Source organism: Ursus americanus, chromosome 6 (genome assembly GCF_024610735.1).
Source record: "Ursus americanus isolate L20-20 chromosome 6, mUrsAme1.1.p, whole genome shotgun sequence".
Classification (NCBI taxonomy): domain Eukaryota; kingdom Metazoa; phylum Chordata; class Mammalia; order Carnivora; family Ursidae; genus Ursus; species Ursus americanus.
Window position 1 is genome coordinate 18819776 of NC_142132.1, and position 12980 is coordinate 18832755.

The window sequence follows — 12980 nt, forward strand, 5'->3', positions numbered from 1 at the left end:
CACCCCCTCATGGATGAAACATGGTCAACATGTGGATATGATGTGATAGCCGTGCAGCCATGACGTTGTGGAAGAAGACAAGATCTTACCCATTTTTCAGAGAAGGACAATGCAACTCTGGAAAATGAAACGACTTGTCTGAGGTCACAGAGACAGCCAGCAATGGGGCCAGAGTGCCACCTGTGTCTGTCTAACACCAACACCCACGCTCCTCTTTCCCAGGTGCCGGAGAGTGTGCGAGAACATGCAGGCTAGGACTGGCTGTAAGGGGAGATAGCTTTCCAAAAGCAAAATATCTGCATTTCTCATGTTCTCCTCTTGCTTTACATCTCCAGCTCTTCTGACCAAAAGTTCCCTCTGAAGGAGGCACAGTAGACTTGGTGAAGACACCAGCCTGGCTCCACACCCATGGGAACGAGAAGAAAGAGCGGTGAAAAGACCCTCCCGCAGAGCTCTGGGCCCCTCACCATGCAGCCCCCTTTGGGCATTTGCCACCTTCAGGGACAGGGAGGGAAGCTGACAGGGAGTCAGACCCAAGGTCCAAGCCCTGGAAAGATGAATGCCAAACCTCAGGTTCTTTCCTCTGTGAAAATTAAACAGTGTTGTGGTGTAGCTTGGCTTCATGGTTTGGGTGTGATTTTGCGAGGCAGCTGGGGAAGCGTGTGCCTGGCATTCTCCATGTGGGACAGCTCGAGCGGTTATGGAGGCAGAAACGAGAGTGTTATGATCAGGAGACAGTAAAACCCACCTGCAGTGAACAAGGCAGCGAAGGGCAGGATCCTTGGTGCTGGGAGACCGTGGTTCGGGGCTGCTTCACTTGAGACCATGGTGGTCATCATGGGTCTTATACCGGCCTCAGAATTCATCCGGTCCCGCTGTCTCGCTCTAGTGCAGAACACAAGGTCTTTCTTTCATCAGGGCTGGAAATGAGAAAGCCAAGGGCCTAAGAGATTAAATCTCTGTCACAAATCACCTGAAACGCTGGCTCTAAAGGCCTGCCGTTGGCCGCACCCCCACCGCCCCCAGCTGGCCAGCCCCTCCAGCCCAGCCCACAGCAGCTTCATGAGCAGACACAAGCCTCCAGCTCTCAGGCTGGAGGGAAAAGCCTGGCACTCCTGAGTCTCTGCCCTTTGCCAGACACTGCCCTGGGTAACCCACCAAAGCGTGAGGAACCACGAACTCCAAGTCACAGCGAGGAAATAGGCTTGGTCATCTACTCGAAGTTAAAATCAAAGCCACGTGAAGGAACCAGAATGGGAATCACATCCTTCCACCCCAACGTCTTACCTTTAAAACGCCCTTCTCAGGAACACCAGCCACTCCCTCCAAGACCTGGCACCCTCGGGTGCCACCTGAGAGAGGCGGATCCCTCCCGAGCAAGCAAATGTTGAAAGTATAAGGATTGGGTTTCAAGCCAACAAACAAGTGGGGAATGATAGCAACAGACCCCCCAGGAACAGTGAGCTTGCTGCTGGGAGCTCCTGGGGCCGACAGAGCAGACAGGTGTATCAAGTCACAGGTTCCCCAAACTCCTGCAGAAGGCTTTCCTCATGGAGGGGCCTGGACCGGCCGGCACAGCAGTGAGCAGGGTGAGTCCCAGTGATGGGGCTTATCAGGTATCTCTGGACTCCGAGCAGAAGCTCTGGGGTGCTGAGTGCCTGCAAACCCTCATCCGCCCTTGCATGGCCCCCAGGCGTTGGCAGCTCAGCCCTGCCTGTGGTAGACGCAACAGCCGAGGCTCGGAAATGGAAGCGTGTCAGGCCAGGTCTCACAGCCAGTTGGACCTACATAGCACCAAGGCCAAGTGAGTTACCTCTCCAAGGGGATGACTGCATGGAACCCTGAACAGGAAGCCTTGAGTCCAGGAACCACTCTCCAAAGATGGAAATCCACAATGTGGGGTGGGGAGGGATAGAGAACTTCACAAGCACGGGTACCTCTGAAATCCCAGTGTCCGAGTCTGCACAGGGAGGGACTGGCACTGCCTTTAGGTGACCCTGGGGGAGGCAGGAGCCCTGGCTTCCGGAGTGTCATGTCAGCACCCTAGCCAGGCCACTGTCGGCTCTGGGTTACTGCTCCCTTCCCCACCTCGCTAGCCTCCGGCCACAGCCAGAATGATCAGTCCAGACAAAAAAACCTGATAGTGCCCTCCCCTCCCTAAAAACCCTCCAGCCGCTGCCCATTGCCCTCAAGACAAATCTTTCCAGGTGGCTGTGCATTCACCCCACCCCCTGCCCTCCCCACTTGCCTCTCAGCTTCTCATGCCCAGTCCCACCAAAGTGGGCTTTGTTTAGTAGCTTGAACAGACCAGGCTTCCCCTCCCACCCCCACTGTCCTTGCCAGACCCATTCCCTCCCATCCCTCAGTTCTCATCCAGCTGTCACTTCTCCAAGGACCCTCCTCTGATACCTGAGCCCAGGCGAGGCCCCCTGGCAGTGAGTCCCCATCACCCACTGTACCCCCCCCATCATCCTGTTTACCACTCCCTGGTATCACTTAGTATCTGTCTCCCCCCAAAAGAAGCATGGCGGGACAAAGACCGTCTTCATCCTGTTCACCAGCACTGAGCACAAACAGAGCAAGATCAGTGATCTTAGTTTGGGGACAGCTCCAAAAAAGAGTTGTTGAATGAATGAATGAATGAATGAATGAATGAATCTATCATTCGTTAAAACTCCTAAGGCCAAGACATTAAAAAAAAAAACTTTAAAGTGAGTATTTGCTGAGAAGGAAGGCTATGAGGTACTCACAGGTGCTGAGGAGGGAACCCCAGAATCCCCAGCGTGCCCCAGGGACAGGTGGGACCCTTGACCGGGGCCAGTCCTCACTACTCTTCACCAAGCCCCAGCTTCATGGGTCACCACCTCCGGGCAACTCCTAAGCCAGGCCCAAGCCACAGACACAAGGAGAGCTTCGAGAACTTCGATCAAGAGCCTGCCACGTGGTTCCCCAGGGCCCTCTCCCACCTGACTCACCAGCGGGCAGGGAGGATGGTGCGTGTGTCTGTGTGTGTGTCTGTGTGGACGCATGCACACTTTGCCACACCGAGTGGATGGAAGGAGGGTCTATGTTTTTCTTCTACGACTGCCCAGTGACCCACGCAGCTGGCCCGTGGACAAAATGAAGGAACCCAGCAGCTGGCCTCCCTCCGGTCTCTCCCTCAAAGTGGTAACACCTGGCTGCTCTCAGGTGCTGGGTCCTACCCTGGCTGTTCCTGATCTGCCCCTCTTGGTACAGCCCCTCCCTTGTCCAAGTCCCGAAAGGCTGTCCCCAGGAGTCGCTCCCTTACCCTCTCTCCAGCGCTCACTGCATTCTGGCTAAGGGCAGCTATCCGGGTGCAGGAGTGAGAGCGGTAAAGATATTGAATCTCTGGGTTCTCCCTGTCTAGACATGGTCTGGCAACGGCTGCAGCAGCCCTCTTCCCACAGCACCCACCAGGCTCCCTTCCCACAACTACAGTTCTAATGGTTTCGGTAACAGCTCCGCCCCCCCACCCCTTCAGGCTAAAGGTGCTCACAGCTCCCACTGTGCACCCCCAAGGGGCTTCACCACCACTTGTGGGCTCCCCTTCAGCTTGCCTGTACCTTGTAAATAGTTCCCTTTTAATCTCTCTTTACTCACCTTCTCAGTGCACCATCTTGCTGCTCTCAGATAGATTCCAGAGAGGCCCCAAGTTCCTACCCTTGAACAGTTGGAGAGAGCCTTAAAGGCCACTCCAGCTTGGCCTCCCAGACCCTCCTGAACTCTCTGTAATTACATAAATTCCCTCTTCCACGGACAGTTGCTGCTAAAGAAAACACATGCGAGAGACCCAGTGTTGGCCTCTCCAAAATGTCCACATTCCATCACCCCATCCTTCTTCTAGCTCGGCTCCATTACCATGGTAGGGAATGGGGGTTCCAGCACTGGGGGTGAGGAAGAGCCAAACCACAAGTTGGAGAGGGGTCAACTGTAATGAGAATCAATGACACAACACTACACTCCCCTTAAATTCTCTTGTGACCCCTTCTTCTGAGACACACACGTTTGCCCTCAACAGCCCTGATGCTTGCACCCCAGGTCCCGGTGAGCAAAATATCCCCATGAAAGAGGTCTTGAACCTGTCCACACACAGAGAGACATGTGCACACACATACACTTTCACATACACTCTCACACACGTACATATAGCCCTTCACACATTCACAAGTACACACATACACAAAGGTAGAGCCCACATTTGAAAAACACACCAAACTCTCACTCCCATCCCAAGTTCCAGTGAGGCTCACGACTCTTCGAACCAGCTGCCCCCCAAGGACAACATCTCGCTTGGCCCTGCCCAGTGTGGCTCACCTAAAGCGGGGGCAGAAGGAGAGAGCAGAGCCAACGTTTCACAGCATCTTAAAACGGATCAACAGAAAGACCCAGTGAGATTTCTTAGCCCAACATTACCCAACAAGTGTTCCAGCGAACATGATTCTCTGAGCTCCTCTATGAAAAATAAAATTCTGCAGTCCAGGGCGTTTGGAAACACAGCCAGCCATCTTATCCCCTCTCAGAGAATCCCAAGGCTCTGTGAGATCCTGAAGAAAAGGTTCCTGCTAAAGGTCATTTCACCCAGGACTTCAGTGACAGGTGACAGGTAGACAGATGGACAGAGAGATAGAGGGTAAATATGTGAGAGAGGAAGAAAGAGAGTGGGAGAGAGGTTGAGATTGATTTTGAAGTTAAATAAACTCCATGGAACACACGTTTAAATAACACTGACCTAGACCAACCGTTTTCATAAGGAACAGAGACTCAGAAAAGGCTTCGCCCAAGGTCCCACAGCTAGTAAAAGGCAAAGATGGAACTAGAACCCAGGCCTCCCAATGCCCAGGTCCGCATGCCTTCCAACAGGCCCTGTTCCATTTTTTTATTTAACTCTGACCCCCAGGATTTCTGGGAATCAAAGAGATCGATGCTATTTTCAAGACAAACCCTGGTGTTTGTGACTGTACTTGGTGACTTCATGTGGCTTCCCTCCCAGGCACACCATCTGCTGCGGAAGAGGCCCCGTCCTGCATCCCACACTCCCAGGTCCACTGTGAGGGGTGGCAGGGCCCAGGGCAGAGGCCTGAGGGCCAGGCCTGATGTGGAGTCCTGGCTCTGGCAAGGGCAGGGGCCTGGATACCCGGAGGTGGGGAGGTAGGCTTCCTGACGGGTGTACCCAGATGGGACAAGAGCTCACCGCGCCATCCCCAGGGATGGGGTTGGAGAAACAAAAGCTGAGGTCTGACCTAGGCCTGGGTGCGCCTCCTCTGCCCGGCACTCCTTCCACAGAGCTCAGCTGCTAGAACTAGAGCTCTCTTCCTGCCCTCCCCCCTCAGCCAAGGTCCATGCATCCTGCCTCCCACATCCTATCCCCTGGGCTCCCAGCCACAGCGACCTCTCCCTCACTGCACACTCACGGCCCAGAGAGATGCCCCATGCCCTCAGCGGGCATGCACCCCCTGCCGCCCCCTGCCACACGGTCACTGCGGTCTGGCTACTTAAGGCTCCCCGCAGGCACATCCTGTCTCCCCACACAGCCTTGAGGCTTCCAGAGCGCAGGGCAGGCCCCAATTTCAGCAGCCTCCCGCAGGGACAAGTGCTAGGCTCTGCAGGGCGCAGGCACAGAAGGAAGAGAACCGCCTTGCGGCGCCCCGCATGGTGCTGGGCACACCGCGGGCACAGAGCGGGTCCTGGGGTCATCGGCAACTTCCTCACCCAACAGCAAAACAGAATTCATGTCGGACATCTGTCATCAGACAGAGGAGCCATGAGGAGGAGTCTTCTGGAAGGACTCTGGGAGGCCACACCATCCATCAGCCTGTGAGAGTCTCAGGTCAGCGCAATGTGGGGGTCGAAGAGGTATGTGGGCATTTCTGGCTCTTGAGCTCTGATTGATTATAGACTCGCAGAGAGGCAAAGCCCAAGCGCTTCCCGTTCTCTCCTCCAGCCCCGCAGCACAGCAGGAGCTGAACAGAGCCTTGCAGGGAGAAGGCTGTGCTTGTGGCCCGGCTCCAACAGGGCCCTACCCCTGCCCAGCTCAAGGCGCCTCCCAGGAGTAAATCTGGCAAGACACACTTCAGACCCAAAGGCCAGTGGCTTCTGATACCTCAACCAAAGTTCCATAAAATAGGAGGTGCAGCTGCAAAGACAGAGTCTCCCGGCCCACATGCTCAGGAGGAGGCGTGGACAGGAAGCTCCTGATCTTTAGGCTAAGATCCCCACTGCGGCCATTTCTCCTCCTCAAATCCTCCCCCCCCCCACCCCACCCCCACCTCGACCTCTCCAGGCTGTTGCTTGAGCCCTCTGCTATGAGCAAGCAGCGATGCCCACTGGCAACTCAGAAACCCAGCCCCCAAGTCTGGGCTCCAGCCCTCTCTTCCCCACCTTCCCCAGCCCCATCCATCTCTGAGGCTTCTCCACTGCTGGAATGGGGGTGGGGGTGGGGGCGACACCAGAGGCCCACTCTGTGTGGCACCACTGCTCATCTGTCTCCCTTTCCCAAGGAGCAGGGCCCCTGGGGGCAAGGGCAAGGCAAACACCTCCCCAGCAGACAGAGCAGAACAGAGAGAGTCAACAGCGCAGTGTTTATATCTGCTCCTTTGTCTGAGACACACAGTCCAGTTCCTGAGGGCTTGCCAGGGTGGCCTATTGTCTGGCAGTGTTTGCCTTTGGGGAGAGAGGTGCCCTGGAGCGGGAAGAGAGAGGCCGGGTGGCAGTGGGAAGCAGGACCAGCACCACCCCAGGCAGCCAGCCTGGGTGCCAAAGGCCATGGCTCATGAAGCCCCCGGGCCAGGAGCCAAGTGCCTGCCCACACTTCTGTCTGCAGGCTCAGACGACCGGTGGTAGCAGGAACTTCCCACCTCTCACAAAGACCGCCCCGAACCACTGTCTTCCCTCCCCCAGGCCCCTCAGGGCCCCCCAGTTGCTTCTCAGGGCTCTCCACTCTCCCACCCCTGCACACCCACCCTCACCCCCAACCCAAGGAAGTTAAGGAAGCTAAGAGACACTGCTAGTACTGCCCAGAGGGGACAAAGACAGCTCGGGGGGAGCTGAGGACCTGCTTCTGGGGGGGACGTCCAAAGTTGGTCTGCGCATGTGTTAGAGGCAGCTGGCCTTACAATTTCATCTACCCCAAACCACCACCTGTCCTTTGCCCTCAAACCCAGCTCCTCTGTGAGTGGCTCTCTTCCGTCAGGGCCACACCTGATTATACATAAGCGCAGAACCACTCCATCCCTCGGCTGCTCCTAAACTGAACGAGGCAGCATGTCTCCCGAGCTGTGGGACCCTGGGCAAGTCACTTCCCCTTTGATGAGGAGGGGCTGGATTCCTGGATCTCTAAGGACCCTTTCAGCTTCAAATCACAGAACCAGAACCGCAGGGCGAAGATATTAAGCCCTCCTAGACAGCAGAGTGGAAACTGGTACTACAGGAGCGCAACCGGAAGGACCCGCGCCTTCCGCCAGAGACAATTCAAGCCACCAACCAACACGCGGCTGGATGCAGGCGTCTCTACCACACTTTGTGCACGGACCACACTCAGCCATACACCGCATGCTGCATATTATCACGCTGTAAGGTGTGATACACATTTTGAAGTATATTCTACGCTTGGGGGTATATCCACACTTTGAGGTATACACACACTTTAGGGCATACAGACACTTTGCAGCACGTAACACTTTGTGTAGATCTACACACTTGGGCTATACCCCCACCTTTGTGTCTCTACCACACTCTAGGTAGAGACTTCCCTGCTTCGGGAGCGTTCTGTGGCGTTAATGTGACTCTGGCAAGGCTCGGAGGTTCAGAGCGCAGACCCCGGAACCGGATAAAGCTGGTATGATGCATACCCACCACGTGTTAACCTCGAGCAAACCACTTGCCCTCTCAGACTCAGCTTCTTCACCTGTACAAAGGAGATAATAATAGTACCTACCTCGTAGGGCTTGGGAGTTAAGATCAAATGAAGCAGAGCCTATAATGGGCTCACCGAAGCGTCCCGCACACAAGAAACACCTGGAAAGGGGCACCTGGGTGGCTCGGTTAAACTTCAGACTCTTGTCCGCTGGGGTCACGATCTCAGTGTCGTGAGCTCCAGCTGGGGTTGAGCCCCTCGTGGAGCCCCTCCTCTGGCTCCGCCTGAAGCCCTGCAACAGGCTCAGCAAGGGCTCTGCGGGGCTCGGGGCTCGCTGGGAGTCTGCTTCTCTCCCTAGCCCTCTGCCCCTCCCCCTCGTTGTACGCATGCGCGCGCTCTCTCGCGCCCTAAAATAAATAAACCCTAAAAAAAGAATAGGGGCGCCGGGGTGTCTCAGTCGTTAAGCTTCTGCCTTCGGCTCAGGGCGTGATCCTGGCGTTCTCGGATGGAGCCCCACATCGGGCTCCTCCGCTGGGAGCCTGCTTCTTCCTCTCCCACTCCCCCTGCTTGTGTTCCCTCTCTAGCTGGCTGTCTCTGTCAAATAAATACATAAAACCTTTAAAAAAAAAAAAAAAGAATAAAAAGAAACACTTGGTAAATGGTAGCCTTGCCATTGCTCACACTTTCAAAGGTGAGTGTTTTATCATGTAACGTACTGTTTAATTTAAAATTTTTAATTGAAAATACATGTATATATACTTATAATCGGATGTTCCCAGGGTCTTAAAGCTTTGGAAACTCAGATAACAGACAGAACCATTTAATTCATATTTATTTCACATTTGATCTGTAAACTTTTTATTTAAAAAAAATCCACTGTCATTAGCAACGTGTGCTGCCATTAGTTTGTCTTTAGTGAAATAAGAGCGCAGGCCTTAAAGAGTCTCTGTCTAAAACATGTAGAAACTCAGATGTAAACGCGAGGTGTCCGCCCTCCTCCCTTGATTTTGGGAGTTCATCAATGACATGATCTCAACCAGAAAAGCAGGGGGTAAAGGACAACACTTTGATACCTAAGAGCTCCCGGGGCAGGAACTGTACAGTTTGGCAGGCTCATTTGTCTTTTCTAACTGTTTACCTTTTGGGCAAATTGTATCAGGTTTGCTTCTTCCACATAATTTCCACTCCGCCATCTAAAAACAGCAGCTAAAAGATTTCTTGCAGTCAGCACTTTTGGAGAAGGAGGGGCAGGTGCACAAATAGACAAGATAGAAACATACATATTCTTCAAGCAGTGGCCCTGGAGAGAGGGAAGATGGGAGAGAAGGAGGGAGGGACCCAGGAAAGAGATACTTTTAAAGTGAGTTACTGGAGCAAAGGGTGCATCAGAGGATAATGGCTTTATACACAGGGCTGCTGCAAGGCAGAAAGGTTCATTTACTTCTGTCTTGGTCCCTCCTTGTAATATTTACATAGGAAAAGGCAATTATGCTGTTAGGCACAGGGGAAAAAATGGACAGAAATCTTTTCCCCCTCAGGAAATCTCAAAACAGGTCCAGGCCCAAGGGACAGTCACCAGTTGCTGGTGAAAAGGACACAGGAGGAGGTAATGACACCAGAAAAGGACTCGCATTGCAAAGGGGCTTGGCCTGAACCGAAGACAACGTGTCTGCCTCAAAGGCATCTCCTCCAACAGCATCAAAAGCCCAGACCTCGGGGACCCTAGCGTGTACTATCAAAAATAGTGTGTATTTACAGTGGGGGATGGGAGGATGGGCAGGGCTGCCCTGAGCATTTGTTTAAAAACAGAGTTAGGGAAAGGGGGAGAGCAATTAGCCGGGGCTGGGTAACCCCCATCCGTTAATCCTTTGTGAGCCATACCCTCTGGGGTCCGTTCAGTGCTTGCTTGCTCTGATCCGCATTGACAGCTGGACTCAGGGGAGGTGAAAATACCCTTAGGAAACAATACTGATTAGGGGACGCCCAAGAACGCAAGATCTCTCCAAGTCACAAGCGGCTCTGACAACAACGGGGGCGCCCTGCAGCCCTCCCAGCCAGTTCTTTTCTCTGGGCGGGGGAAGAGCAGAGGCCCACAGGAGGCCACACGGCAAGGCCGGGCCAGGAAACACCGAGTAGGCAGGACCCGGGTTTCAGTGTGCTGGGACTGCATAGACGCGCCGCTCGATCCCCGCCGACTGTAGTGGGCGCCAGTCTGTTCGCGGGTCTCGGACCGGGCGCTCACACGATCCGTTTCCTGTCCCCGCGGCAGAGGATCTTCTTGAAGGCCCGGCGGAAGTCGTGGTTGAAGATGGTGTAGATGACCGGGTTCAGCGAGCTGTTGCAGTAGCCGAACCAGAAAAAGAACTTGAAGAGCGTGCGTGGCACGGAGCAGCCCACGGCCGTGAGCGTGTAAGTGAAGAAGAAGGGGAACCAGCACACCACGAACACGCCGATGACCACGGCCAGCACGAACGTGAAGCGCTTCTCGCGGTTCTGCCGCCCGCGCCAGCGCGACGCCTTGGGGCCCCCGCCACGCTCCTCCCCGGGCCCCGCCGCCGACGCCCCGGGCCCTGTGGCCCCCGGCCCGCGCCGAGGCACGCTGTCCCCGGGCTTCACCTGACTCGCCCGGGTCTTGCCCTTGGCCCGGGGGCCGCGCTCGGACCTGCGGGTCCCCGGGGGTCGCTCGGCGTGCTCGGACGACGAGCTCTCCTCCAGGTCCAGCGCGTCAGCGTCGCGCGATCCCGCCGGCGCGGGCTCCCCGGGGGCCCCGTTGAGCTGGGCGGGCAGCGGCTCGGCCTCGGCGCCCACCGGGCCCACGCCGCGCTCCGGGCCCAGGCCATTGGGCCTGCGCTCGGCGCCCCCCGGCGGCGCGGCGGCGGCGGCGTCCGGACCCCGGCGGCTGGGCGGCACGCGGGTGCGGCGCTTGGCGATCTGGTAGATGCGCACGTAGACCAGGATCATGATGAGGCAGGGCGCGAAGAAGGAGCCGATGCACGACGAGATTACGTACCACTTCTGGTCGTTGATCTCGCAGCGCGGCTCGGCCGGCGGCTCGCCGCCGCCGCCGCCCTTCTTCTCGATGGAGATGAGCGGCGGGAAGGAGATGACGGCCGAGATGACCCACACGGTGACGATGATGGCCTTGATGCGGCGCGGCGTGCGCTTCAGGTTGTACTCGATGGCCTGCGTGATGGACCAGTAGCGATCCAGGCTGATGGCGCACAGGTGCACAATGGACGAGGTGCAGAAGAGCACGTCGAGCGCCAGGTAGATCTCACACCACGCCTTGCCGAAATACCAGTAGCCCATGACCTCGTTGGCCAGCGAGAAGGGGATGACGAGCGTGGCCACCAGGATGTCGGCCGAGGCCAGAGACACCAGGAAGAGGTTCTGGGGCGCCTTAAGCGCGCGGCTCGTGAACACCGCGATGATGACAAGCACGTTGCCGAACACCGTGAGCAGCATGAGCAAGCCGGCCAGGCACACCAGAGTCAGCGTCACCTGCAGGGAGTAAGGGGTGGCCCGGGCGCCGCCCCCTGGCGCCTCGGTCCCGTTCCAGCTCGCGTTGCCCGCGTCCGGCTGCAGGGAGCCCATGGGCGCGAAGCTGCCCTCGGCCAGCGGCTGCTCCTGGCGGAACATGAACGCGGGTGCCCGCTTGCCTGGGCCTGCTGCCAGCTGCCTTCCGGCCCGGCGCCCGTGGGTCCTCCTCTTCCTCCCGCGCCCCGCTCGCCCTGCCGCGCCTCACATGGGGAGGGAGCCGCAGGGACGCCGGCCCGAGCTGGGGGCCCGCTAGCAGCCCATGGGCCCGGCTCCCGCGAACCGCGCCCGGCCTGCGCTTGCGGCGCTCGTGGTGGGCGCCTTCTCCTTCCCAGCTCAGCACAAGTTTTATTTCTAAGCGGCCGGAGAGAGTAGGTCGAGCCGATGGGGAAAGGGAGATTTATTCTTCAAGAAGGGAGAACAGAAATCATCGGTGGCCTGATCTCTTGGAGGGATGACAGAAAATTTAAAATTTATCTCTATCTTGACTCTCGAGCCTGAGCGAAAGCAAGAGGTCTTACCGTGTGCGTGGCCCGCCCCCACCCCGGGAGGCAGCCGAGGGGCGCTGATGCGGGCCTGGGGTCCTATATCTGTCTTCTTACATCCCCGAAGAGATTACCGACTCTCTCGCTTCCCCCAGACGCGGCGGTGCCGGCCGGGCCCGGGCTGGGGCCAGGGTGCGGACTCTGCCGCCTCTCTCGGAGCGCCGCCGGACTTCCAAAGTTGCGTGCCGGGCTGGGGCTGGGGCTCAGCGCGCGGAGCTCGGGGGCGGCGGCGGGGCGAGTCGTGTGCGGGCCTCATGAAGACGCCCCCGTCCTCAAGTGGGCCGGGGCAGGTGGGCGATCGGCCTTCTAAGAGCCGCGGCCATGGCACAGGGTCTCCTGGGCGTTGGCCTGGCGAGCTGAGGGCGCTGAGTGCAGCCGGACGGGCCGGGGTCCGAGGGCAGCGTGAGTTGGGGCAGGAAGGCAGGGCTAGGGGGAGAAGGAGCTGGGGGTGGCCGGGCGGCGGCGCGCCGGCTGCTGGGCGTCTGCACCGAAGCCGGAGCCGCTGCTGCTCCGCCGCGTTCACGGTGGACTGGTTTTATAGCCCCAGGATCAAGCTGGCGTTGCCGAGCAGCCGGCGTCAGCCCCCACGTGGGAAACCGACCCTCCCCCGCCCCTTGCGCCTCCCCTTCGCGGGTCTAGCGTCCGCGCCCGGCGTGGGACCTTGGGGAGCGCTGCCCCCCTGGGGGGACCGGCTCTTTGGAGAGATGGGTACGTTGAGCGAGGGGTTTAAAGAACGTGCCCGGGGAGTGGGAGCGGCCCCTGCTGGGAATTGGCCGAGCAGCTCCGGGCCGGCCCAGCGGAAAGCAGCGGACACCGGGGGAGTGCCCCCATCGAGCTGGGTCCTGGGAGGAAAGAGAGTTGGGGACCCTGGCCCGAATCGGGAGCAGCACCCACCGGTACCAGTAGCATCCGAAGCAGCCTGGTCCTAGGCCAGGCCGCTCTCGTCCGCAAGTACTCCTGGCCGCGAGGCGAGTGGGGTCCTGGTGAGAAAGGAAGGCACGGGTTCGCATCGAACCCAGGGGGCG

General features: G+C 57.7%; 1 protein-coding gene across 1 annotated transcript; it reads right to left on the minus strand.

Moving 5' to 3' along the window:
- Positions 1–8688: 8688 nt before the first annotated feature.
- ADRA2A (adrenoceptor alpha 2A) lies at positions 8689–12474 on the minus strand. Its single transcript, XM_045803105.2, has one exon. The coding sequence runs from the start codon at positions 11510–11512 to the stop codon at positions 10112–10114; it is 1401 nt and encodes a 466-aa protein (XP_045659061.1). The 5' UTR covers positions 11513–12474; the 3' UTR covers positions 8689–10111.
- Positions 12475–12980: the final 506 nt, after the last annotated feature.

Coding starts and splice junctions, on each gene's coding strand:
- ADRA2A (XM_045803105.2), bottom strand. CDS start 11,512: ATGTTCCGCCAGGAGCAGCCGCTGGCCGAGGGCAGCTTCGCGCCCATG.